The sequence below is a fragment of the Ptychodera flava genome, chromosome 1 (assembly GCF_041260155.1).
Source record: "Ptychodera flava strain L36383 chromosome 1, AS_Pfla_20210202, whole genome shotgun sequence".
Classification (NCBI taxonomy): Eukaryota; Metazoa; Hemichordata; class Enteropneusta; family Ptychoderidae; genus Ptychodera; species Ptychodera flava.
This window is the reverse complement of record NC_091928.1, coordinates 48230906-48249677: the sequence shown is the minus strand read 5'-3', so window position 1 is coordinate 48249677 and position 18772 is coordinate 48230906. Positions and strand designations below refer to the sequence as shown.

The 18772-nt window shown below is 38.2% G+C and overlaps 1 protein-coding gene across 2 annotated transcripts; it reads right to left on the bottom strand.

Moving 5' to 3' along the window:
- Nucleotides 1–243: 243 nt before the first annotated feature.
- LOC139139936 (nose resistant to fluoxetine protein 6-like) lies at nt 244–17219 on the bottom strand. Of its 2 annotated transcripts, XM_070708902.1 has the most exons (15): nt 16516–17219; nt 16025–16185; nt 12330–12417; nt 11705–11798; nt 10813–11000; nt 9962–10129; nt 9356–9449; nt 8047–8136; nt 6567–6738; nt 6119–6198; nt 4463–4567; nt 3844–3985; nt 3137–3323; nt 1942–2084; nt 244–1428 (listed from the first exon to the last, which is right to left on the bottom strand). In XM_070708902.1, the coding sequence occupies exons 1-15, from the start codon at nt 16949–16951 to the stop codon at nt 1306–1308; spliced, it is 2271 nt and encodes a 756-aa protein (XP_070565003.1). In that variant the 5' UTR covers nt 16952–17219; the 3' UTR covers nt 244–1305. The 2 variants fall into 2 exon arrangements, with proteins under 2 accessions (XP_070565003.1, XP_070565011.1); XM_070708910.1 differs by lacking the exons at nt 244–1428; nt 1942–2084 and adding an exon at nt 2201–2386 and having other exon boundaries at nt 16516–17191.
- Nucleotides 17220–18772: the final 1553 nt, after the last annotated feature.

Below are 18772 nucleotides of genomic sequence, written 5' to 3'. Positions count from 1 at the left end.
ATGGGGAAAGAAATAGTCACATGCATATATACATACATACATACATACATACATACATACATACATACATACATACATACATACATACATACATACATACATACATACATACATACATACATACATACATACATACATACATACATACATACATACATACATACATACATACATACATACATACAAAATTTAAACATGCATGTAGATATACATACGTTATGAATATAGCATGAAGTATAGAAATAAACTAAACCTTACAAGTAAGGAGAGGCTATTTTATTTGTAGAACGCACCAACAATTTTATTTAAAAATGTAGACTTTAAAGCAAGCGTCGTTTAAAACAAATAGATTAGCATTTCCGATTAATGGAGTATAAGTGGTGTATCGGCTACGCAACGTCCATCTCCAAAGTAGAATACCGGCCAAATCGATGATAATTTTGACAAAATATCAGCTAAAAATGTTTGACTCAGAATACATCTTTTACAAATAGAGATAATTAAATCAGCACAATTTACATTTTAGCACATCAAACCAGTGTAATACATGTTTATCGCATCATCTTGTCCCGACTCTGTAATTTTACGAAGTTACTGGCCACTGTCTAACACTCTTACTGAAATTATCGCTGGTGTCAGTGTCTTAATTTTCAAGTCACGAAAAATCTCACATTTTGATCTGTTTCTCAGAATGTGGATAATTAAATCCCGAATTAAAGGCCCATGGGCTGCAACTCTGCAAAATTTGTCCAACCTCAAAATACCTCCCATTTCCTCCGATATTCATTGCAGCCTATATTCCATTCGCCGTTCCCCGTCCGCTTAAACACAACCCACCCACAGTGAAACCGTCTGTAACGACTTCTTTAATTTTCACGACTCGGACGGATTCGTTGGGTGGCTGCTCCCGGTACGACACGTTGGCATTAAAACTTGTACTTCAGCCACTATCAGTTAAAGCGGTGTACATGACTGCTTTTGAAATGTTAAAATCTACGAACAAGTCAAAACATCAATATGGACGTTGATAACAAAAACCTGTATTTCAGCCGTTATCTGTCTAACGATCAAACGACTTTATTTTGAAATTTAAAAATCTACGATTATTTCAGAACATTCACTTTCTCACAATGATTTGGAAATGTTAGAGAGCTTAAATTGACTTTTTTCAGTTATGAAATATCGCAGCTCAAGTGAGCTCAATATTAATATCGACGGGTACTCCACTGGTTCTCAAAAATGTACTTTTTAGGTGTTGTACTTGACTGCAATCCACCGGAACAGAGCAATAGGGGACAATACGGATCACTCTTTTTTGTCTCTCCGCAGTAGGATTTTCTCAAGCCTCATCATGGGAGCTTCTGTCATCAGCGATATAACAAATGACACACAATAAGATATAACCAAGCCGGCGATGTAAATATAAATCTGCCGAGACAAAAAAACAAATTGAAGTTCAGGTACCTACATGATCGAAGGTGTCATTAACGTGTGATGTTTCTGCTGTTAAAGAACCAGCAAAAGATATATATATATATATATATATATATATATATATATATATATATATATAAGTGTGCAGGTGTCCTTGTGGGAAATTACTGAGTGCTCGATGTACAAAGTACAAAGTAATGATATCTGTTACTAAGGTTTCACGAATCCTGCAATCATCAGACAGGAGTGAAAGTGATTCTTAGCTTAATATATCTATATTAAAGACATATATAATATATATAAAGGTATCTTGGTCTTTGCTTTATGAGTGTAACAAAATTAAGATGACGTATTTTCTTTGATGACGGAAAAGTTACTTCAGACTTAAGCATAGCTATTTATCAAATTTCTTTACGGTATTTTAACATCCGTTTTACACACACAACGAAATCGTGAACAAAGGACTCAATGATTTCATGCGACGGTGTCCTAAGACTTTTGTCTCACCTGCTGTAAATCGGTCAGATGTATCAACCTTTCCAGATTGGTCATGTACACGAACATGACGTACACGTGACTCAGGTACGCTGCATACGTCAGCCGACTTATGGGTATCCAGGCTTTCCAAGCAAGAATTGTGTTTATTGGTCCTGCAAGCCGGAAGTAAAGATTAAATAAAGATTAGAAATATTAATCTGCTGTTATTATACATATGATCATACATACTTACATTGATGCAGCCATCCAGCCATTCATACATACATATACATACGTCGCGCTCGTAGTTAGGGGAATTACGAGTTGAGGTACCAGTCTGGATCGTAGTGCTTTCAGTAACTGAAGCTGACACACCAAGATGTAGATTGTAACACAACCGTATACTTTATTACAAGATGGCGACCGTATCGTTCACCGTCTCAGCTCTGATCTGAAGTCCTCCAGTCTAAGCTCTCTACAAAATTAAATACATCTCAAGACTTACATAATTACAAAAGTTATCATGTGGTAATTTTCCCACCAGTCCTTGATAGTTTCTTTAGATTAAATAAGATCACACCATGGAATATACCGTTCTCGATTGTTCTCATTGAAATCTTCACCAATTACACTATCTCTTATCTTCTTCTCGTACGACCTGAATCAATGAACTTCACACGTCTTGGCCACGTGAGGGACGCTTCGAGATAAAATCTCTACAGTGAAGGGCGTTACACATACATACATACATACATACATACATACATACATACATACATACATACATACATACATACATACATACATACATACATACATACATACATACATACATACATACATACATACATACATACATACAGACGACAGACAGACAGACATTAGTACGTACATTAATATCAATTAGTGTATATGTACATAAACGTGCATATATACAGAGAGAGAGAGAGAGAGAGAGAGAGAGAGAGAGAGAGAGAGAGAGAGAGAGAGTGAGTGAGTGAGTTGGGGACAAGCTGAAATCAGAACTTGCCACTCCGCGACATGAATAGTCTTTCAGCGATTCTGGGTGATTCTAGGTAATTGGGAGCGAAAAAGGCTTTGTTACGAGGTCCACGGTGTTGGTGCGAGGTTGTTTGGTGCCTACATGTAAAGGTATGGGACAAGCCAATGTTCTCGTGAACATTAACTGGATCTAATAACCTGGACAACGTATCTTCCTTCTTACCTCCATTTCCTGTCAGACACGCGAATGTTAACCAGCCAATGGCGACGCCCCAGGCGACTCGACAAACGGTCATATAGAAGATATCTACCCCGCGAGATAACACCACACCGTGTAAGGTCCCATACAGTCCATAAAGCACAGCCAGGGCAATAACCCATGCAGCAACCCAACATAGCAAATTAATGACCTGTACGTAGAGAGGTAAATTAGGATTACTTTCACAAGTTGACAGCAACTACAAACGATAGTGGGTTCACCGTCGAATTCCAAGTTTCATTTGGAGGTATGGTGTATGTTGCATGTCCCCGTACCAGCTGTCAATATATCGGGACCAAAAAGTAATACTGTGCGTGTTAAAGTCAAACATCCCCTGGCAATATACTCAGCAAGTTAACCCACTTTATGATTTTTTTCTGTACTTTTTTTGATAATTTTGGATCAAATGGACGTCACATTTCATTGGCTGCAGTTTTTAATGAAAGTTTTGACAAAAATCCGAAAAAATTTGACCGGGGTATATATTATAAAGATGACAAATATTGACTTTGGCGCTCAAAGGGTTAATACGAAGAAATAGTATCGGCATCAGCTTACGCCGGTGTTAATTCTGTTCTATGTCATCCCCGAGGAATGGACTGTTGTTTTCAAATCTTATTCAGTATTTGATATTTTTAATTAAAAAAATAAACTTCAAAATGATACCTTACCTTGTTTATTTTTACTTGAAGCGACGTTCTCACGAGTAAGTACCCAACAAACATACCGATTAGGTAGGTGCAAATTCGAGTCCATGGCTTGGTGTAATAGTACGGAGAATTCACAAAGTATGTGTAGTTTCCCCCAACAATGCTGAAATCATAAATATTTATTGTTTGTATTATCAGTTACCTTATGATCACATTTATTCAATTGCAAGTCGCTTTGTACTTAAGATCTGGACGATGACATTACTGCAACTTCAGCACTTGAAAATCTCTCTTCGTGTCGTGTCTCTGTCGGCATCGATTAGAGGTTATTAAATCCAATGATCCATTATACATCAGAAAGACCAAAAGATGCGTCTTGTGTAAATATTTTAATCCCCTGAAGTCAGTTTACCTATCTGGTGTTACATTTGAAGGATACAGTTATACGCATCGTGCGATATTATTGACGTTTGCCCAATTTGGTCATTCTCGTTTACAGAATTCTAGAGCAAAAATTATCAAATGACTCTCTTCTCCTACACACTTAACTGACCAATAAGATCACACAGACAAGTGCATTGAATGTTAAAGACAAATGGCGTGAACAATTACAGCACTGCACTAGGGCATGTTTACTTACAAGTTTGGTTTGGATGTCAAGTCGTGATGAACGCCTAAACCAGCTCTAATGCCGAGACATGCTGCCAACAGTACGCCCAAGGCCAAGTTACCGATAATTGGAGACCTGAATATAACATGACAGAGTGTTAATCAACCTCTGGGCAAATGATATGGAGAGTCTGCTTTTAACACGATTGGAACTGTTTTGGGAGAATAGGATATTGTAGCAAGTACGGTTTAATCAGAAAAAGTTAAGCTCATCCACTGTTTTTGGCGATTCACTTGTTTTTATGGTAATTTGTAATATTACAACTTTCAGCTATAGGGCACTTAACACTTTTGATAAATTTGAAACTTAGAGGTCCTTACTCCAGCAAATTAGTTCCAATCATGTTTTTTTTTTCTTGTTAAATGTATACATGATCTAGATCTTGAAAGCACACTGGGAAATGTTTGGAAAGTTGTTGGGATCTATAGTGATCGACTTGTGATTGCTTGTGAGCGTAATGATGCATTCATTTAACTAGAAGCAGTCGTGAAAACGATATTTGGGCTAACGATTAATGATGTGCCTCGAAAGTGAAAGACCGTAGGCTCAAGCTTTCCTCGATGAAACTTTCAACCACACTCTTACCAAACAAAGAATAACAATCAACGGTCACCGTAGAGAGCTTAGTACTAGAGAATTATCTAATAAGTATCGATATTTGAAATTCAAAATGGCCGCCATCCCTGTGTCAACTCTATGGGAAACAATACATTACATGTAAATTTTTGGTTTTCGAAAAACTAAACCGGCAACTCTTGTTTTTACTCCAAGAGCTTTAAAATAAGCCCGTACATGTTGAACATCGAAATGAACTTTAAAAATTTGAGAGTCCAAATATCTGTCACCGAGCTCGAGGCACGTTCTACCTTAAGCCGAAGTCATGATAGATGGGAGATAGTGGTTGAGATACAATGGCTGTACAAGCAGAAGTAATAACTGACAGTTATGGTGACTGTAGGATTGACGGCGATGTGGGAGAAATAATAACCGGTCTTCGTAGATTTGGCAAAGTGTATGGGATCGACAGCTTATCATATTTGCTGAAGAAAGAGGTGTCTGGTTCCAATAGTTGCCATCAGCAGGGCTTACTGCTGGTGGTTGGGAAGATAACTGCTGCTGGAAGTACGGGAAGTTCTGATGATAATGAAATGAGGAATATGGTCGAGGCAATGGCTACTTGTTACAGTATTAGGCACGATTATTTCAAGTTGTAAGAACTGGTGTTCTGTCGACAATGTTTCTGTCGTTTGCCATATGTGCAGTGACCAGTCCCGATGACGAACGTAGCAAAACATTGCGTAGTTACTGATAGTCAGCGCTCTCACCAATCAGAATCAGAATTATGATCTTGCATGATTCAAATCAATCTGATTTTAATCAGATTGGATTCAAAAAAAAACTTCCGGGAGCAGTTTTCTCCCATGCTATCGTTAACTGCAAAAATTACTTGCATCATGGTCATGTGTATGTTTGTCGGGTTGAGCAAAGCACCCATCCATGCATCTATCCATCCATCCATCAATCCAGACAGACAGACAGACAGACAGACATAAATTAGCAAAGTACGAACAGATTGGGATACCCAGTAAAATGAAATCTTTACAACATGTCTGAAGAAAAACTCACTTGAACAGCAGAATAATCAACACGGGACTGATGACGTGGAACTGCATATCATTAGCAAGATACCAGGCAACCCCGAAACACTGAAAAGTAAACACAAAACATTTAATATTTTCGGCTAATCACCAGTACAACAATAGGGGTATACATTGTCTGCACTGATGAAAGCAATTAAAGAGTATATCACTATTTACTTACATGCACGTTTACAGCAGAAGATTTTAAGTAATTTTTATTGATTCAGACAAAACTTTATTTTGGTCTAAATCGATATAAGACCGGTAAACATACGAAGGATGTGCTCATACATCTTTCAAAAGATGTATCACCATATCCAAGTTTCAAGTCACGGGGACTTTATGGTCTTCTGTACACATTTGTCTTGTCGATATGAGACTAAAAACACGGAAAATTCATTATTAGAATGACCCGTCCATTATGCCTTAATTACCTGTGTTCCAGAAGGCCAGGGTACTAGGTTATTTATGTACAACAGATTAGTCCACCAATATTTGTGACAGGGGTCTTCCACGGTGCTTATTGCCGTCTTGTATGGACCACTGCCCAAATATGGCACGAGGTACGTCGTGAAAAATATCATGAACATGTACATAGGCGTCAATCTGTTGACCATGAATAAAGTTACTATGAATATAGTGATAATTCAGTTTGTTTCATGTAATAACTTTATAATTAGAAAATTGCTTACTCCATTCGTAGCTTCCAAAGTGGACAATGCTTTAAGCATTCGATTGGCCTTTAGCGTTTACAGCATGCATTCTTTGTGAGTGCTGTGAGAATTTTCTTGAACACGATTGGAACTAATTTGGGACACAGACAAATAGAAAGACAGACAAGCAACGCGGCATGCCTTTTGTTCCATGGTCGTCTCGGTAGACTATAGCCTTTTCATATTAAAATGAGCTTCACAGGTGTTAGATTTATTGGAGACTTTGTTCGTGGTTGATAATTGCACGAGATTATGCAAAAAGTACGACGAGATGGCATCGTGCTGCCAGTCGAGTAGCAACCATACTTACTTTGTGAGCTCTCAGGGCAGAAACACTGCTTCACGCTAATTACAACATAACACGCCAGTAGTTTCATAAACACGTCCTTCCATGGCCAACTTTTAAAAGACGATATGACTGACCTTAGACCATTGAGTAAAACCAGACAGTATCGATAAAAGACTTTCAAATTTTGTTCAAACACACTCATTATATATTTATAAAAATGTGAGAGGAATTTTTAAAATAGTAAAACTCACTTTCCCAAAGCTCAAAACTTTCCCGTTTTCGCCAGCACGCCGATTGCGCTCAGCACCACACGACAACAACAACACAAACTTTGCCGAACATACTTTCGCTTAAAAATTGGCGAAAATCCGGAAATTACCGAAGGATGCATGGTCAGCACTCTTCGGAAAAGAGAGGCGAGAGCTACTTGAGGCGAGGCGAACATGGAGGGCTTATACGTAAGCGCTTCACACCTTGAACAATACCCGTTGCTAGTCTGTCTTTCTATTTGTCTGTGTTTGGGATAATTGGATTTTCATATTTTTCAAATTTCTCAAAAGTGTTAGGTGCCGTACAGCTGAATGTTGCAATATTGCAAATTACTCATAAAACAAATGAGATTACATTTGTAGATGAAATCGACATTACTTCACCATCCAATTATCCCAAATTAGTTCCAATCGTGTTCAATTTATTTGATAACTTACACAGGCCCGCACCTTTACACAAGATGACTGCATCGGCAGCAAAATAATATAGTCATCATCATCTTCATCATCATTATCATCATCATCACCATCATCATCATCACCGTCATCATCCCATGAGTGTTTTCTTCATTCTATCATATTGGCACTTGGTAAACAGTTGGCCTAAACACTATATAACTGCAAGTTAGCGTTCACAACTTACCTCCAAAACCGGTGAACATAAAACAGTACCCAGTTCACCTTTCTGCCTTCTCGAAGTTCTTTCAACGTTAGATACGTCACCAACAAACCACTGCGTGGCGGAAGAAAGAACAGAGAAGATATGCATTACAGAGCACTGTGAAAACCTTCGTTAGGTGGAGTACGAATGCTGATATGAGTTTATGAGTTTGAGGTAGCATGCGCCTCAAAATTGAAAGATTTAAAATTTTGCTCAAACTTGCCTAATCGTAACTTAAAACGAAATTTACCGATATTTGAAATCCATTGTGGCCTCCATCCCTATGATACTCTATCAGAAAAAACATACTTTCGATTTTCATGAAGATCTGACAGCATACATTTTATTTATTTCAAGAGCTTTAAATGAGCCCTCACAAATCGTAGACCAGAAATGTACTTAAAAATTTGAGAGTCCGAATATCGGTCCCTAAGGTGCGTTCTACCTTAAATGAGAGCTGAGAAACTAAAATAATGTCAGATACATCCATGGAATTGTGGGAAGGAAGGGCAGTAATGGCGATAATTAACAACCAAATAAAACGCAAATGATGATGTTTACAACCCTTTTCAGAATTAGAACGCGAAGCCACTGCAGTGAACTGCAATAAAACTGCTCACACTAATTAGTTTCAGCTGTAGCCAGCTGGCAAAGTCGACAACATTGTATGTCCCATGCAGACAGTTTGTCTGGGGAAGTTGAAATAAAAAAGATTTGTACATGGACCAGTGCATGGTAATGTTACATTGTATCTTAATCTTGAACACAGGGTGCCAATCGTAAACTCTCATTTACAACTCGAGCCTCAGACAGAGCTAGTTTTGCCTTTGTACAAGCAGACTTTTTGGTCTTTATCAAGTAGCCTTGTTCAACAACCAAAGTGGCCACCTTTACAGCTGAAACTTATTAGTGTAAGCAGTTTTCTTGCAGTTCACTGCAGTGGCTTCGCGCTCTAATTCTGAAAAGGGTTTTAAAGCAACGTCCATCGACAAACATATACGATCTTTAAAGGTGTACTGTCACTTGTTCCAATTTTGCGACAGTTACGATAGAAAGAGAAAATCTGACCAAATCACAGATTTTAAGCGGGTGGACGCTTTTGAAAAAAACAGCGCCCTCAAATGGGCATTTTGAATACTAGGGAACGCCCCTTTGACCATATATAGGAATATTTAGATTACAGGTGACTGTATACCTTTAAGAATTGACAGTAAGACTTAATGGATTGCAAGACTTGTCTTCATTTAGGAATTGTTTTGAAAAATAACACATTTTAAAACTGTCATCCTACCTGAGAAAGAAAAATGTATCGACTGAAAATGTGGCGTTCAATATCGCTTGGAATGTGAATCTCTCCATTACATCCTGGATTATGAGCACATTATCTGCAACAGAGTAGGATAGGAATTGTAAATTTGTGCAATGCCTTGCGTTGACAATTGACGTCGTATTCTACAATGCTTGACTTGATCTAATGTTATTTACACACGCACACAAAGACATATATATATATATATATATATATATATATATATATATATATATATATATATATATATATATATATATATATATGTATATATATGAAATGGTGATGACCGATTTTGACAGTGATTGACATGGCTATACAGAGTGATTGTTAAATCCAAATTCCATAATAAGTGAATCCAAGGAAATGTAGCCATCTAGACCAAACAAAGAATGATTCCTGAGCGAATTCTATCCATTTTGACAAATTAATTTTATCATAAGTTCCTCTCAATATATACTTTGTATGTGAATCAAAGCCACAAAAGTAAAAACATGAAATTCTATGAAGACACTTTTCTGATTAAAGTTTGATACAACCCAATCAAATCATCTGCAAATTCAAATCAATAGTTTCTAGGACACTCACCTGACATCTGAGCATGAAAGCTGTAGCTGTGTCCCAGTATAACCCACCACATACTGAGTACTCGTATACCGTGTATAGCAGCCAGCGTGCCCGCAGCGTGTCTTGTGTCTAGTATCTTACGACCATTCTCCAAGACAGAAAACGCCAGAAGACACTGACCCAAAATACCTGCGTGCATTGCGGGAGACAGTGTTAGGTTATTAATTCCCCCTGTATTTGTACTTCTAGATAATTCCTACTAAAATTATTATAGTCTTAAATCATAGTTTATCTTGTCTGCGACTCTGAACGAGTATGGCGGACAACATAATGCTGCTTTATCTTGATTTCATCGGGGGCTAATGTTAGTGCATGGCTTCTCTGTATCCTTATAGAGTTGTATGACAATGTATGAAGTGTTTCATCCGATTTAACATATTTATATCCTTAGTAAGTAATAATTAACAAAAACAGATCATAGCGATCCAATATAATACGACTTTTTGCAATGATTTTATCATTTTAAAATGTACTCTAAAGACATAATTGTTGTATCATTATATCAAATTTACAGCTATGAGGGCTGGTGAATGGTGTACGAGAACTCAATCGAAAATATAACCTTCATTATTATTATTATTATTATTATTATTATATTTCATTCCATAATGAATCGACCAACTTCCTATACTGAGTTCGTACTACATATTGGGTCAGGTAGCATTAAGTATTGGGTTGGTAGGTTGGTATAAACACATGGGGATGGTGTTATATATTAGGACGGTTATTACATACTTGAGTAATACACACGTGCACATAAAGGAACTAAGGAACTTCTTAAAGTACGGAACATCATAGTGAACTAAACGTACCAGGCCGGTAGTGAAATCTCTTCGGATTCGTTTTGTCCATCGTCAGTGGCTCCTTGTCATCATCTCTGACGTCATTTTGCAGTGATACCGGAAGGACGTCCTTCTCCTTGATTTGGTTGATGAATTGTATGAATAACCCATACACAGTACCAGCAGCCATAAGACACAGCAATATGCCAATCACCACCCTAAAAAGATCACGGTGTGAAATTTGTATGCTGGTACAGAAGATTCCTTGGAGACAAATCTGTATTGTCAATTTGTCTGCTTTGTTTTCCTACCCTCGATAGGCTTGGACGCTGAACTTCAAAAGAAGTTTTCGACTTCCGTTCGCAACAAAAAATTTTGAAATATGAAACATGTTACTGATTCTCCCTAGTGTTGGCGCTATCATGATGGAAAGAGATCTCTTATAAACTCTAGCTCAGAACCTAACCCTGCTACGGATGTACTATCACCATAGCATTGAGATGTAACAAGACCGGTGTGACTGAGACTGAACGCAGACAGTTTTGATAACTCGCCATTCTTCGACACGTCTTTTCAAATTTTGCTCTACGGTTTATCACAATTTCTTTGTTTCTCCGGATAACATGTTCAAAAAGCAGATTCTAAGCACGGTCAAGTATATTATGGCTGCAGAAAGCACGTGAATTTATTGTCCTGACTGTTGAATGTATCCCCCACAAATGAATTCCTTCGCCTACGAACATTGCATTTGCATGCAGTGCCTAAAACATAGTGACTTTTTTACACTCGGAACGAACGAAACAATCAAAAGATGATCGAGGGTTGTGATTACCACGCTCGAAATGCGATTTCGTTCTCAAAATGACAGATTTTTCATTTGTTCTTCCGAATAAATACAGGAAACTATAAAAATGGCACTCACAGCATCACAATGGCGCCGGCGGTCAGTTCGTTCTTGTCGTCTTGACAAAGTACTGTGGAAGCACTTAAACCAGCTACAGGTAAGAGTCCCATCCCTGAAAAAAGGCAGAGTAAGTGAATCCAAACACAATGTGAACGACTCAGGCAGACAAACTGTGAAAGAAACATTGTTTTCCCGGTAAGTTTTTATGGTTTAAAGCTTAATGGTCACGAGTATGCAGTGTCTCCAAGATTTCGTAATGTCATCTTTGGAGCAATGTTTCTATTTACGTATTACGCAATGCATGTCGGGACAATCAGATTTCTTGCAAAAGACGGAATAGACCACTGTTTCACAGTACATTACACTAAGTCTTGAACAAACTATGGAGGTAGAAGCGCTTCTACTTCCGTGGGCACACCATTGTATAAATTATCCGGAAACTCTAATTTCTTATTTTTGCAATGCACACTGCAAAAATTACACATCCTACGATAATCTAAATCTTTGATATACACTAATACGGTGATTTAATATTGGTTGTGGAGAGGAGCAACGCTAGTGCTGATAGTCAGTCATTGGTTGACAAGGTCGCCCTCGTCAGCTGACCGGAAGTTCATAATATCAGTCACGTGATCCATCTTACCCAAGTTGAGCATTTTGAGGACCTCTGAATCCATACATGAATCCGGAACACACAGACCATACGACAGGACCATGCGAGGAAAAGGAAGCTGTTTGGTGAAGTAAAAAGTGTCAGAAAGACCCAAAATAAGAAACATATGCATATCAAAATAAAGCCATATACGGTCGACACATATTAATTCACAATCTCAGCTGCTTTTGCCACCAGCCACAGATGTGTAAGCCCATTTTATGGCATAATTATTGTAAATACGTTGTAGACTACGAATTAAAAGTGCGTGTCTATATGCTGCTTTTAAAATCCTGCACCAGAAATAAATAAGAACGATAATCTTTGATGACATGGGCTTTAGGGGCCGTCGATAATAAAAGCTTACGCACAAGAAACGTAATTCCTTCGTTTTACTTGAAACCCCCTCCTTCCCCCCTCAAAACGAAAGTTGTTATGCAAAATCAATTTCGTATTATGATGCTGTTTCTGACAAACCGACATGCACCTCTCAGATCCGCACGCCCATGAAAAAATACCGGAAGTGCACATTAATTATATATTAAACCTCCACTTTACGCGTTTCACTTTTTAAGACACAGAACATTTTAATGTATTTCGCACGTAGGAAAAAGTTTCACGTACATATGTTTCACGCTGAAATATCATACAAGTTTTTATTTCACATTTACGTCTTTTCGTTGTCTTTTCTGTCTCCGTATTTTGTGGTCATTCTGTTCTCGATGAACGCGAAGGTAGCATTGCGTTCTCGCTGCAAAATTGCGCTTCGAAAACAATAGACGAAAATCCTTATGCGATTTTGACGCACACAAAACGAAATGAGCTTTTACCCCCTTCCCCCTAATCGAAAGAATTACGTTTGTCGTGCGTCAGCTTTTATGATCGGCGACCCCGTAGAGCTCTCGTAGTTATCTCTGATTACTTTGGATCGGACGTGGATCCATCTGAGTGATATACTCAACTGGTTATACCGGTGGTCCTAGCAAACACAAACATATCCTATTCAATTGTTTTACTTATCGTAGTCAATGAAAGCGTTAAACCCACACAAGTCTTTGATTCCCGGCATGCAGCACTGCACGTCAAGTCTCGGTGTTGTAGACTTGTGTCAACCATTCCCGTTTTATTAGAAACCCGAAATATGATCATGATCATGTATTTAAGATGGGAGATATCCCACCTAATTAATATTACTAATGGCAAATATGTACAACCAAAGGCTATGACATTAAGCTCAAAGAACTTTCATCGGTATTTTATTTTGTCAGAGTTCGGGGGGAAATCTTTCCGTACATGATACGCTGTCAATGTAACTCACAATGTGACGATTGCGGTTCGACCAATCAAAGACTTGTAAGCTTTCACTTTTCAAGCAAACCGCGAAGCAGTTCAAGCTCATGATTTATCTTTGCGAAACAAGGGGTTCAAGGGTCACTTAAAACATAAGATGTTTCAATTTCCTTATCTATGACGTCACGAATGTGAGTCAGATCTGACGGGCTGACGATTGATACGCACTACAACAACAGATGCACGATATGCACGATTATATGGTGACGTAATAAAGAGCATGGCGTATTGTAAACTGCCTTGATTGAATGACTCAACATCGCAGTGTCTCAAATCTGTTTGAGTTTCTGTCTGCTTTCTTGACAAGTTAACAAAGAAATTGGTCTCTTTCACGATCGCTGATTGATTCCATTACGTCGGCACGTTACAGGTAGCGTCAGAATAGATGTTTTCCACGTGACAATTTTTCAATCGATGGACATTTCTCTTTCAATTGCAAAATTATATGCCGTTATCGCTAGCATAAGCATACTTATTAAAAAAAAATTTTCTGTTAACGCGACCTACTGGCAGTGTTCGAAATAACGCCTGTCCGGCAGTCCGAGACTGGCTATTTTTCCACCGGACTGGTAAAATAAAAAAGTTACTAGTCCGTCGGACAGGTAGAATTAAGCGTGGAGTCGACAATTAACTTTTGGCGATCATACTTCATAGACCGTGATGTGACACTGGCCGTCCTGGATAGCGCCACCAGCGGTATCTTTTGGCCCCTCCTCAGTTCATGTATTGCAAGTAAGAAACAAGCCGATTGGACAGAGTGACGCATGACCTTGATAATCAACCAATCATAGTAGATTTGCATGTGTTTCAACAGTAACACAGAATTGCGGTGGTGAGTTTTGAAGAATTATTCTCCGCAATTCTCGCCCTACAAACTCTCTCGGCTAAACGAAGAACACCGGAGGAAACCTTACGGGCAAACAGAAGTATGATACCACTAAACATAAGAGAACAACTGTTCAGGCATGGAATATTGAATTGAAAGATTGGTTAGTCACCGACGATAGTGCCCGCGAGCAGAAGTTGCACTGCAAATTATGCAGAACTGTGTACAGCCATTGCTAAAACAACAACATGCTGGCAAGTACAAAAAATACTCGAAGGTTCATTCGTGAAGGCTCTACAAATCTCAGACATAAAGCTCTGAAAACACATGAAACTTCAGAGGGGCATAAATATGCCAAGCAATATATGCAAAAAATATGCAAAAAATGCTGCTCCAGGTGACTCGGTAGCGTAAAGGACACTGCAGTCGATGAACACTGCAACATTTGATAAGCTGTCTAAACTATTCAGAAATGCTCATGCTTATGCATAACTGTGTACATTGTGTACCTGTTTTCTCCCAGACTCATGACTTTAAATATATGATTGTATTCTGTTATACATGGAAACTGACAGTACGCATTGTGAATACAAAGTAAAGTTCTCACGTATTGTGCAGTATATGTACCTTGCAATTTATGTTCGTTTACAAATAAAGGTTATTTAAAGAGAAAGATAATTCCATCCCATCTTCATTTGTTCACAGACAATGTAATTACAGTATAGGTAACTCTTACTTGTACTTGATTACGTTTAATTGCAATGCATAATATCAGGACTGGCAAGTTTTTGGCAGGACAGGCAACTTTTTAAAGTTACCAGTCCTGTTGACTGGTTGATATTTTCCACGAATTTCGAACACTGCTACTGGGAAAAACCCGCCGACCTTGGACATATTTTGTTCACATTTTCAATAAATTTCGAGGAAATTATTTAAATCATACTGTATTTAATCATTCTCAGGCAACAAAAAGAAAATTAAAAAAATCCTCCGACCTACCTACCCCAATTTTCTGAGTTATATTCCTGGAAACGCACATTGTTTTATTTGGCCTAAGGGGCTATGTATAATTAAAACAGACGCATTACAAACGAAACTCATTGCTATTAGTGTTGGAGGGATTTTAAGAGCTTCATTTCGATTATACTATGCAATTTGCCCTAACTTTATACTACTGTTACACAACGTACGTCATATTCCCTCTTCGGGGGAGGGGGTTGTGAGCCATCGTGTGTGTACATGATGCTAGGTCACCATTCAAACTTTGCCTTGAAATGTCTGCTGTTCAAAAAACTTTTCAGCGGTTTATACTTTCAACAGAAATTTGAGGGTGTTTTAGCGGCAGTGCAAAGAATAATTTAATAGTCGGAGTCTTGCTTTTCAAATTTTTTGCTTAGGGCAGGGGAAGGTTAGTGTCAAAGGTTATGAGTTTGGTTCGACGGTCATACACACGTGTTTAAATTATCCGCGGTCCTGAAGTACAAAGTACCCGGCAATGAAACCCACTCACCGATGCACCCAGCTGGAATGAAGCTTGGCAATACTGCCCATTAAAATCCGTGCCATTAGGGTAGTCATGACCTTTGACATCACGACACTCCTTTGACGACCCGATCCACTGAAAGTTCCCTTCTAAAATTCCGGCAGGAGGCTTGCCGACGGAATCGAACACTATTGTATAAATAAAAATAAAGATCGGTTATCGGTTAAATTGATAAATAAATAAATGAATAAATAAATAAAATTTGTATTTATTTACTTTCTGCTTGTTTACTTTAAATCTCTAGACATTCAATCGTTTTCTCATTTATTGCGTACGCTGAAATGAACATTTCGACCGAGTCGTTAAAACCTGGGAAAATCATTTCGGTCATGATGGAGACGTAAAGTGGATTATGGATGACCATTATGTACACAGAGAAGCATGTCACCGTTACATGAAATGGTTGCCCTTTTCAATGTTTCATCAGCGCTAAGAACTGCCAAAATATATATACTTACTCCTTAAAGCGTACATTTGTCCACCGATAATGTCGGCTAAGTATTGGACAGTGTCGTTGGCGCATTTCTCGCTGATGTTCACGGCGGCTAATGAGTCGAGTGATAATATGGCGTCCGCTAGTACAGGTGTACCGGCGACGCTGTGCGGTTGGCCCGACCCTGCCAGCGCCGTATTGTGTACCAACTTCTGTAGAACTTCGTCATTCTGCAGTGCTTTGGCTTTCTTCAGTTCATCCCATATCCTGACGTCATCGCCAGGTGCAACTAGTCCACCCAGCTGTTGTGACGAGACTGGAATGCTACAATAGTAAGCCACAAACACAAAGAAGGCGAAATGGCGATATAGTCGCATTTTGCCGGGATAACTGACAACTGACTTCGAGCCAAGCCTGTGCTGCACGCTGAGTCCAGTTTGAGCTGAGGTCACAGTGTCCATTCGTTGTGCAATCGAGTAGGCGAGATGCAATTTAACTTGTAATGCCGTTCAACAGCGGCGTTCAGGCTGTCCTAGTTTCAGGTCTTCCGGTATAATTCCTAAATTAACGTTCCACACGTACCACGTGACCCATGAGTAATATCGAGTGCCTATGATGTAATCGGTCGCAGGGTGTATGACTAATGCCCACTGTAAACATTAGATTGTCATGTTTAAATAGTGTACGGTCTGTTCTGTTCTGACAGTACCCTGTAAACAATGACGGTGTAAAGGTCATCTCAGGTCATTGCCCTGGCGACGGCATGTTTCTGCTTAGGGACTGGATATAAATTCCAGGGGGGGGGGGGGGTTGGGCCGGTGTTTTTTGGGGGTGGCTCGCCATTTTTCGCGCAAGCATTTTTGTGCAAGCCTATGGGGAGGGTCACCTTTTCCATGCATCAAAGCTGAAATTCCATGTGCACGTATTGAAGAATATGGAATACTGAAAAAAGAAAAAATAGGCCTACCTCCTGGCACTTTCATTTTCTGCCATTCACATTTTCGGCGTGCCCTTCTGGCGCAAGTTTAAAGATATAATAAACAATGTATTGATGATCCAAGCAGCCACATTGATTTAAGTTGTCATGATTTCTACTTATCCAACTCCTCTATTGTGCATAACTGTCCCCTATAATGACTCTTTCAATAACAATTTGGGAGATCACTTATTTGATATCATTCTCCCATTGACAATACATTGGGTATAGGTCGGTGTCAAATGTTCATGTCACTGTATGTACATTTTTTATTTTTTGAGGACATTGACAGAATACAAACTATTCAGAATAGTGCATAGTGTCATCAATAACAACTGGAAGCTTCAGGTTGAACAACTTTTGAATAACAATTTAGGATCAGAGAACCTATGAGTTATTTGTAGTTTCCTCATAGCCTACAATGTATAGTGAATCAACATTTCGGTGAAATTCGAAAATCAAATTTCTTGCACAACCATTGACTTGAAACCACTCTAGTCTAATCATGAACATTAATACTAATAATCAAGTGTACATAAATGCACAGATTTTCCTATTTTTGTATTTGCAAAAAAATTATTCATAGGGTTTCATCATAGACTGTCATGTATAATGAATCAACATTTCGGTGAAATTCCAAAATCAAATTTCTTGCACATACATGGACTTGTAACCACTCTAGTCTAATCAAGAAAGATAGATAGATAGATAGATAGATAGATAGATAGATAGATAGATAGATAGATAGATAGATAGATAGATAGATAGATAGATAGATAGATAGATAGATAGATAGATAGATAGATAGATAGATAGATAGATAGATAGATAGAGAGGGAAAAATAGTCACATGCATGCATACATACATATACATACATACATACATACATACATACATACATACATACATACATACATACATACATACATACATACATACATACATACATACATACATACATACATACATACATACATACATAAACATGCATGTAGATATACATACGTTATGAATATAGCATGAAGTATAGAAATAAACTAAACCTTACAAGTAAGGAGAGGCTGTTTTATTTGTAAAACGCGTCAATAATTTTGTGTAAAAATGTAGACTTTAAAGCCAGCGTCGTCTAAAACAAACGGACTTAGCATTTCCGATTAAAGGTGTCAGTGGTGTATCGGCTACGCAACGTCCATCTCCAAAGTAGATTACTGGCCAAATTCGATTATAATTTTTGACAAAATATCAGCTAAAAATGTATGACTCAGAATACATATTTTAAAAATGGAAATAAATAAATCAGCACGA

Bases quoted from the DNA above. Each gene is read 5' to 3' on its own strand.
- LOC139139936 (XM_070708902.1), bottom strand. From the start codon at position 16,951: ATGGACACTGTGACCTCAGCTCAAACTGGACTCAGCGTGCAGCACAGG. The intron at 11,001-11,704 runs GTGAGTGCCATT...TGATCTTTTTAG, and splicing joins GCCGGCGCCATTGTGATGCT to GGTGGTGATTGGCATATTGC. The intron at 3,986-4,462 runs GTAAGTAAACAT...TTATGATTTCAG, and splicing joins TTGACATCCAAACCAAACTT to CATTGTTGGGGGAAACTACA.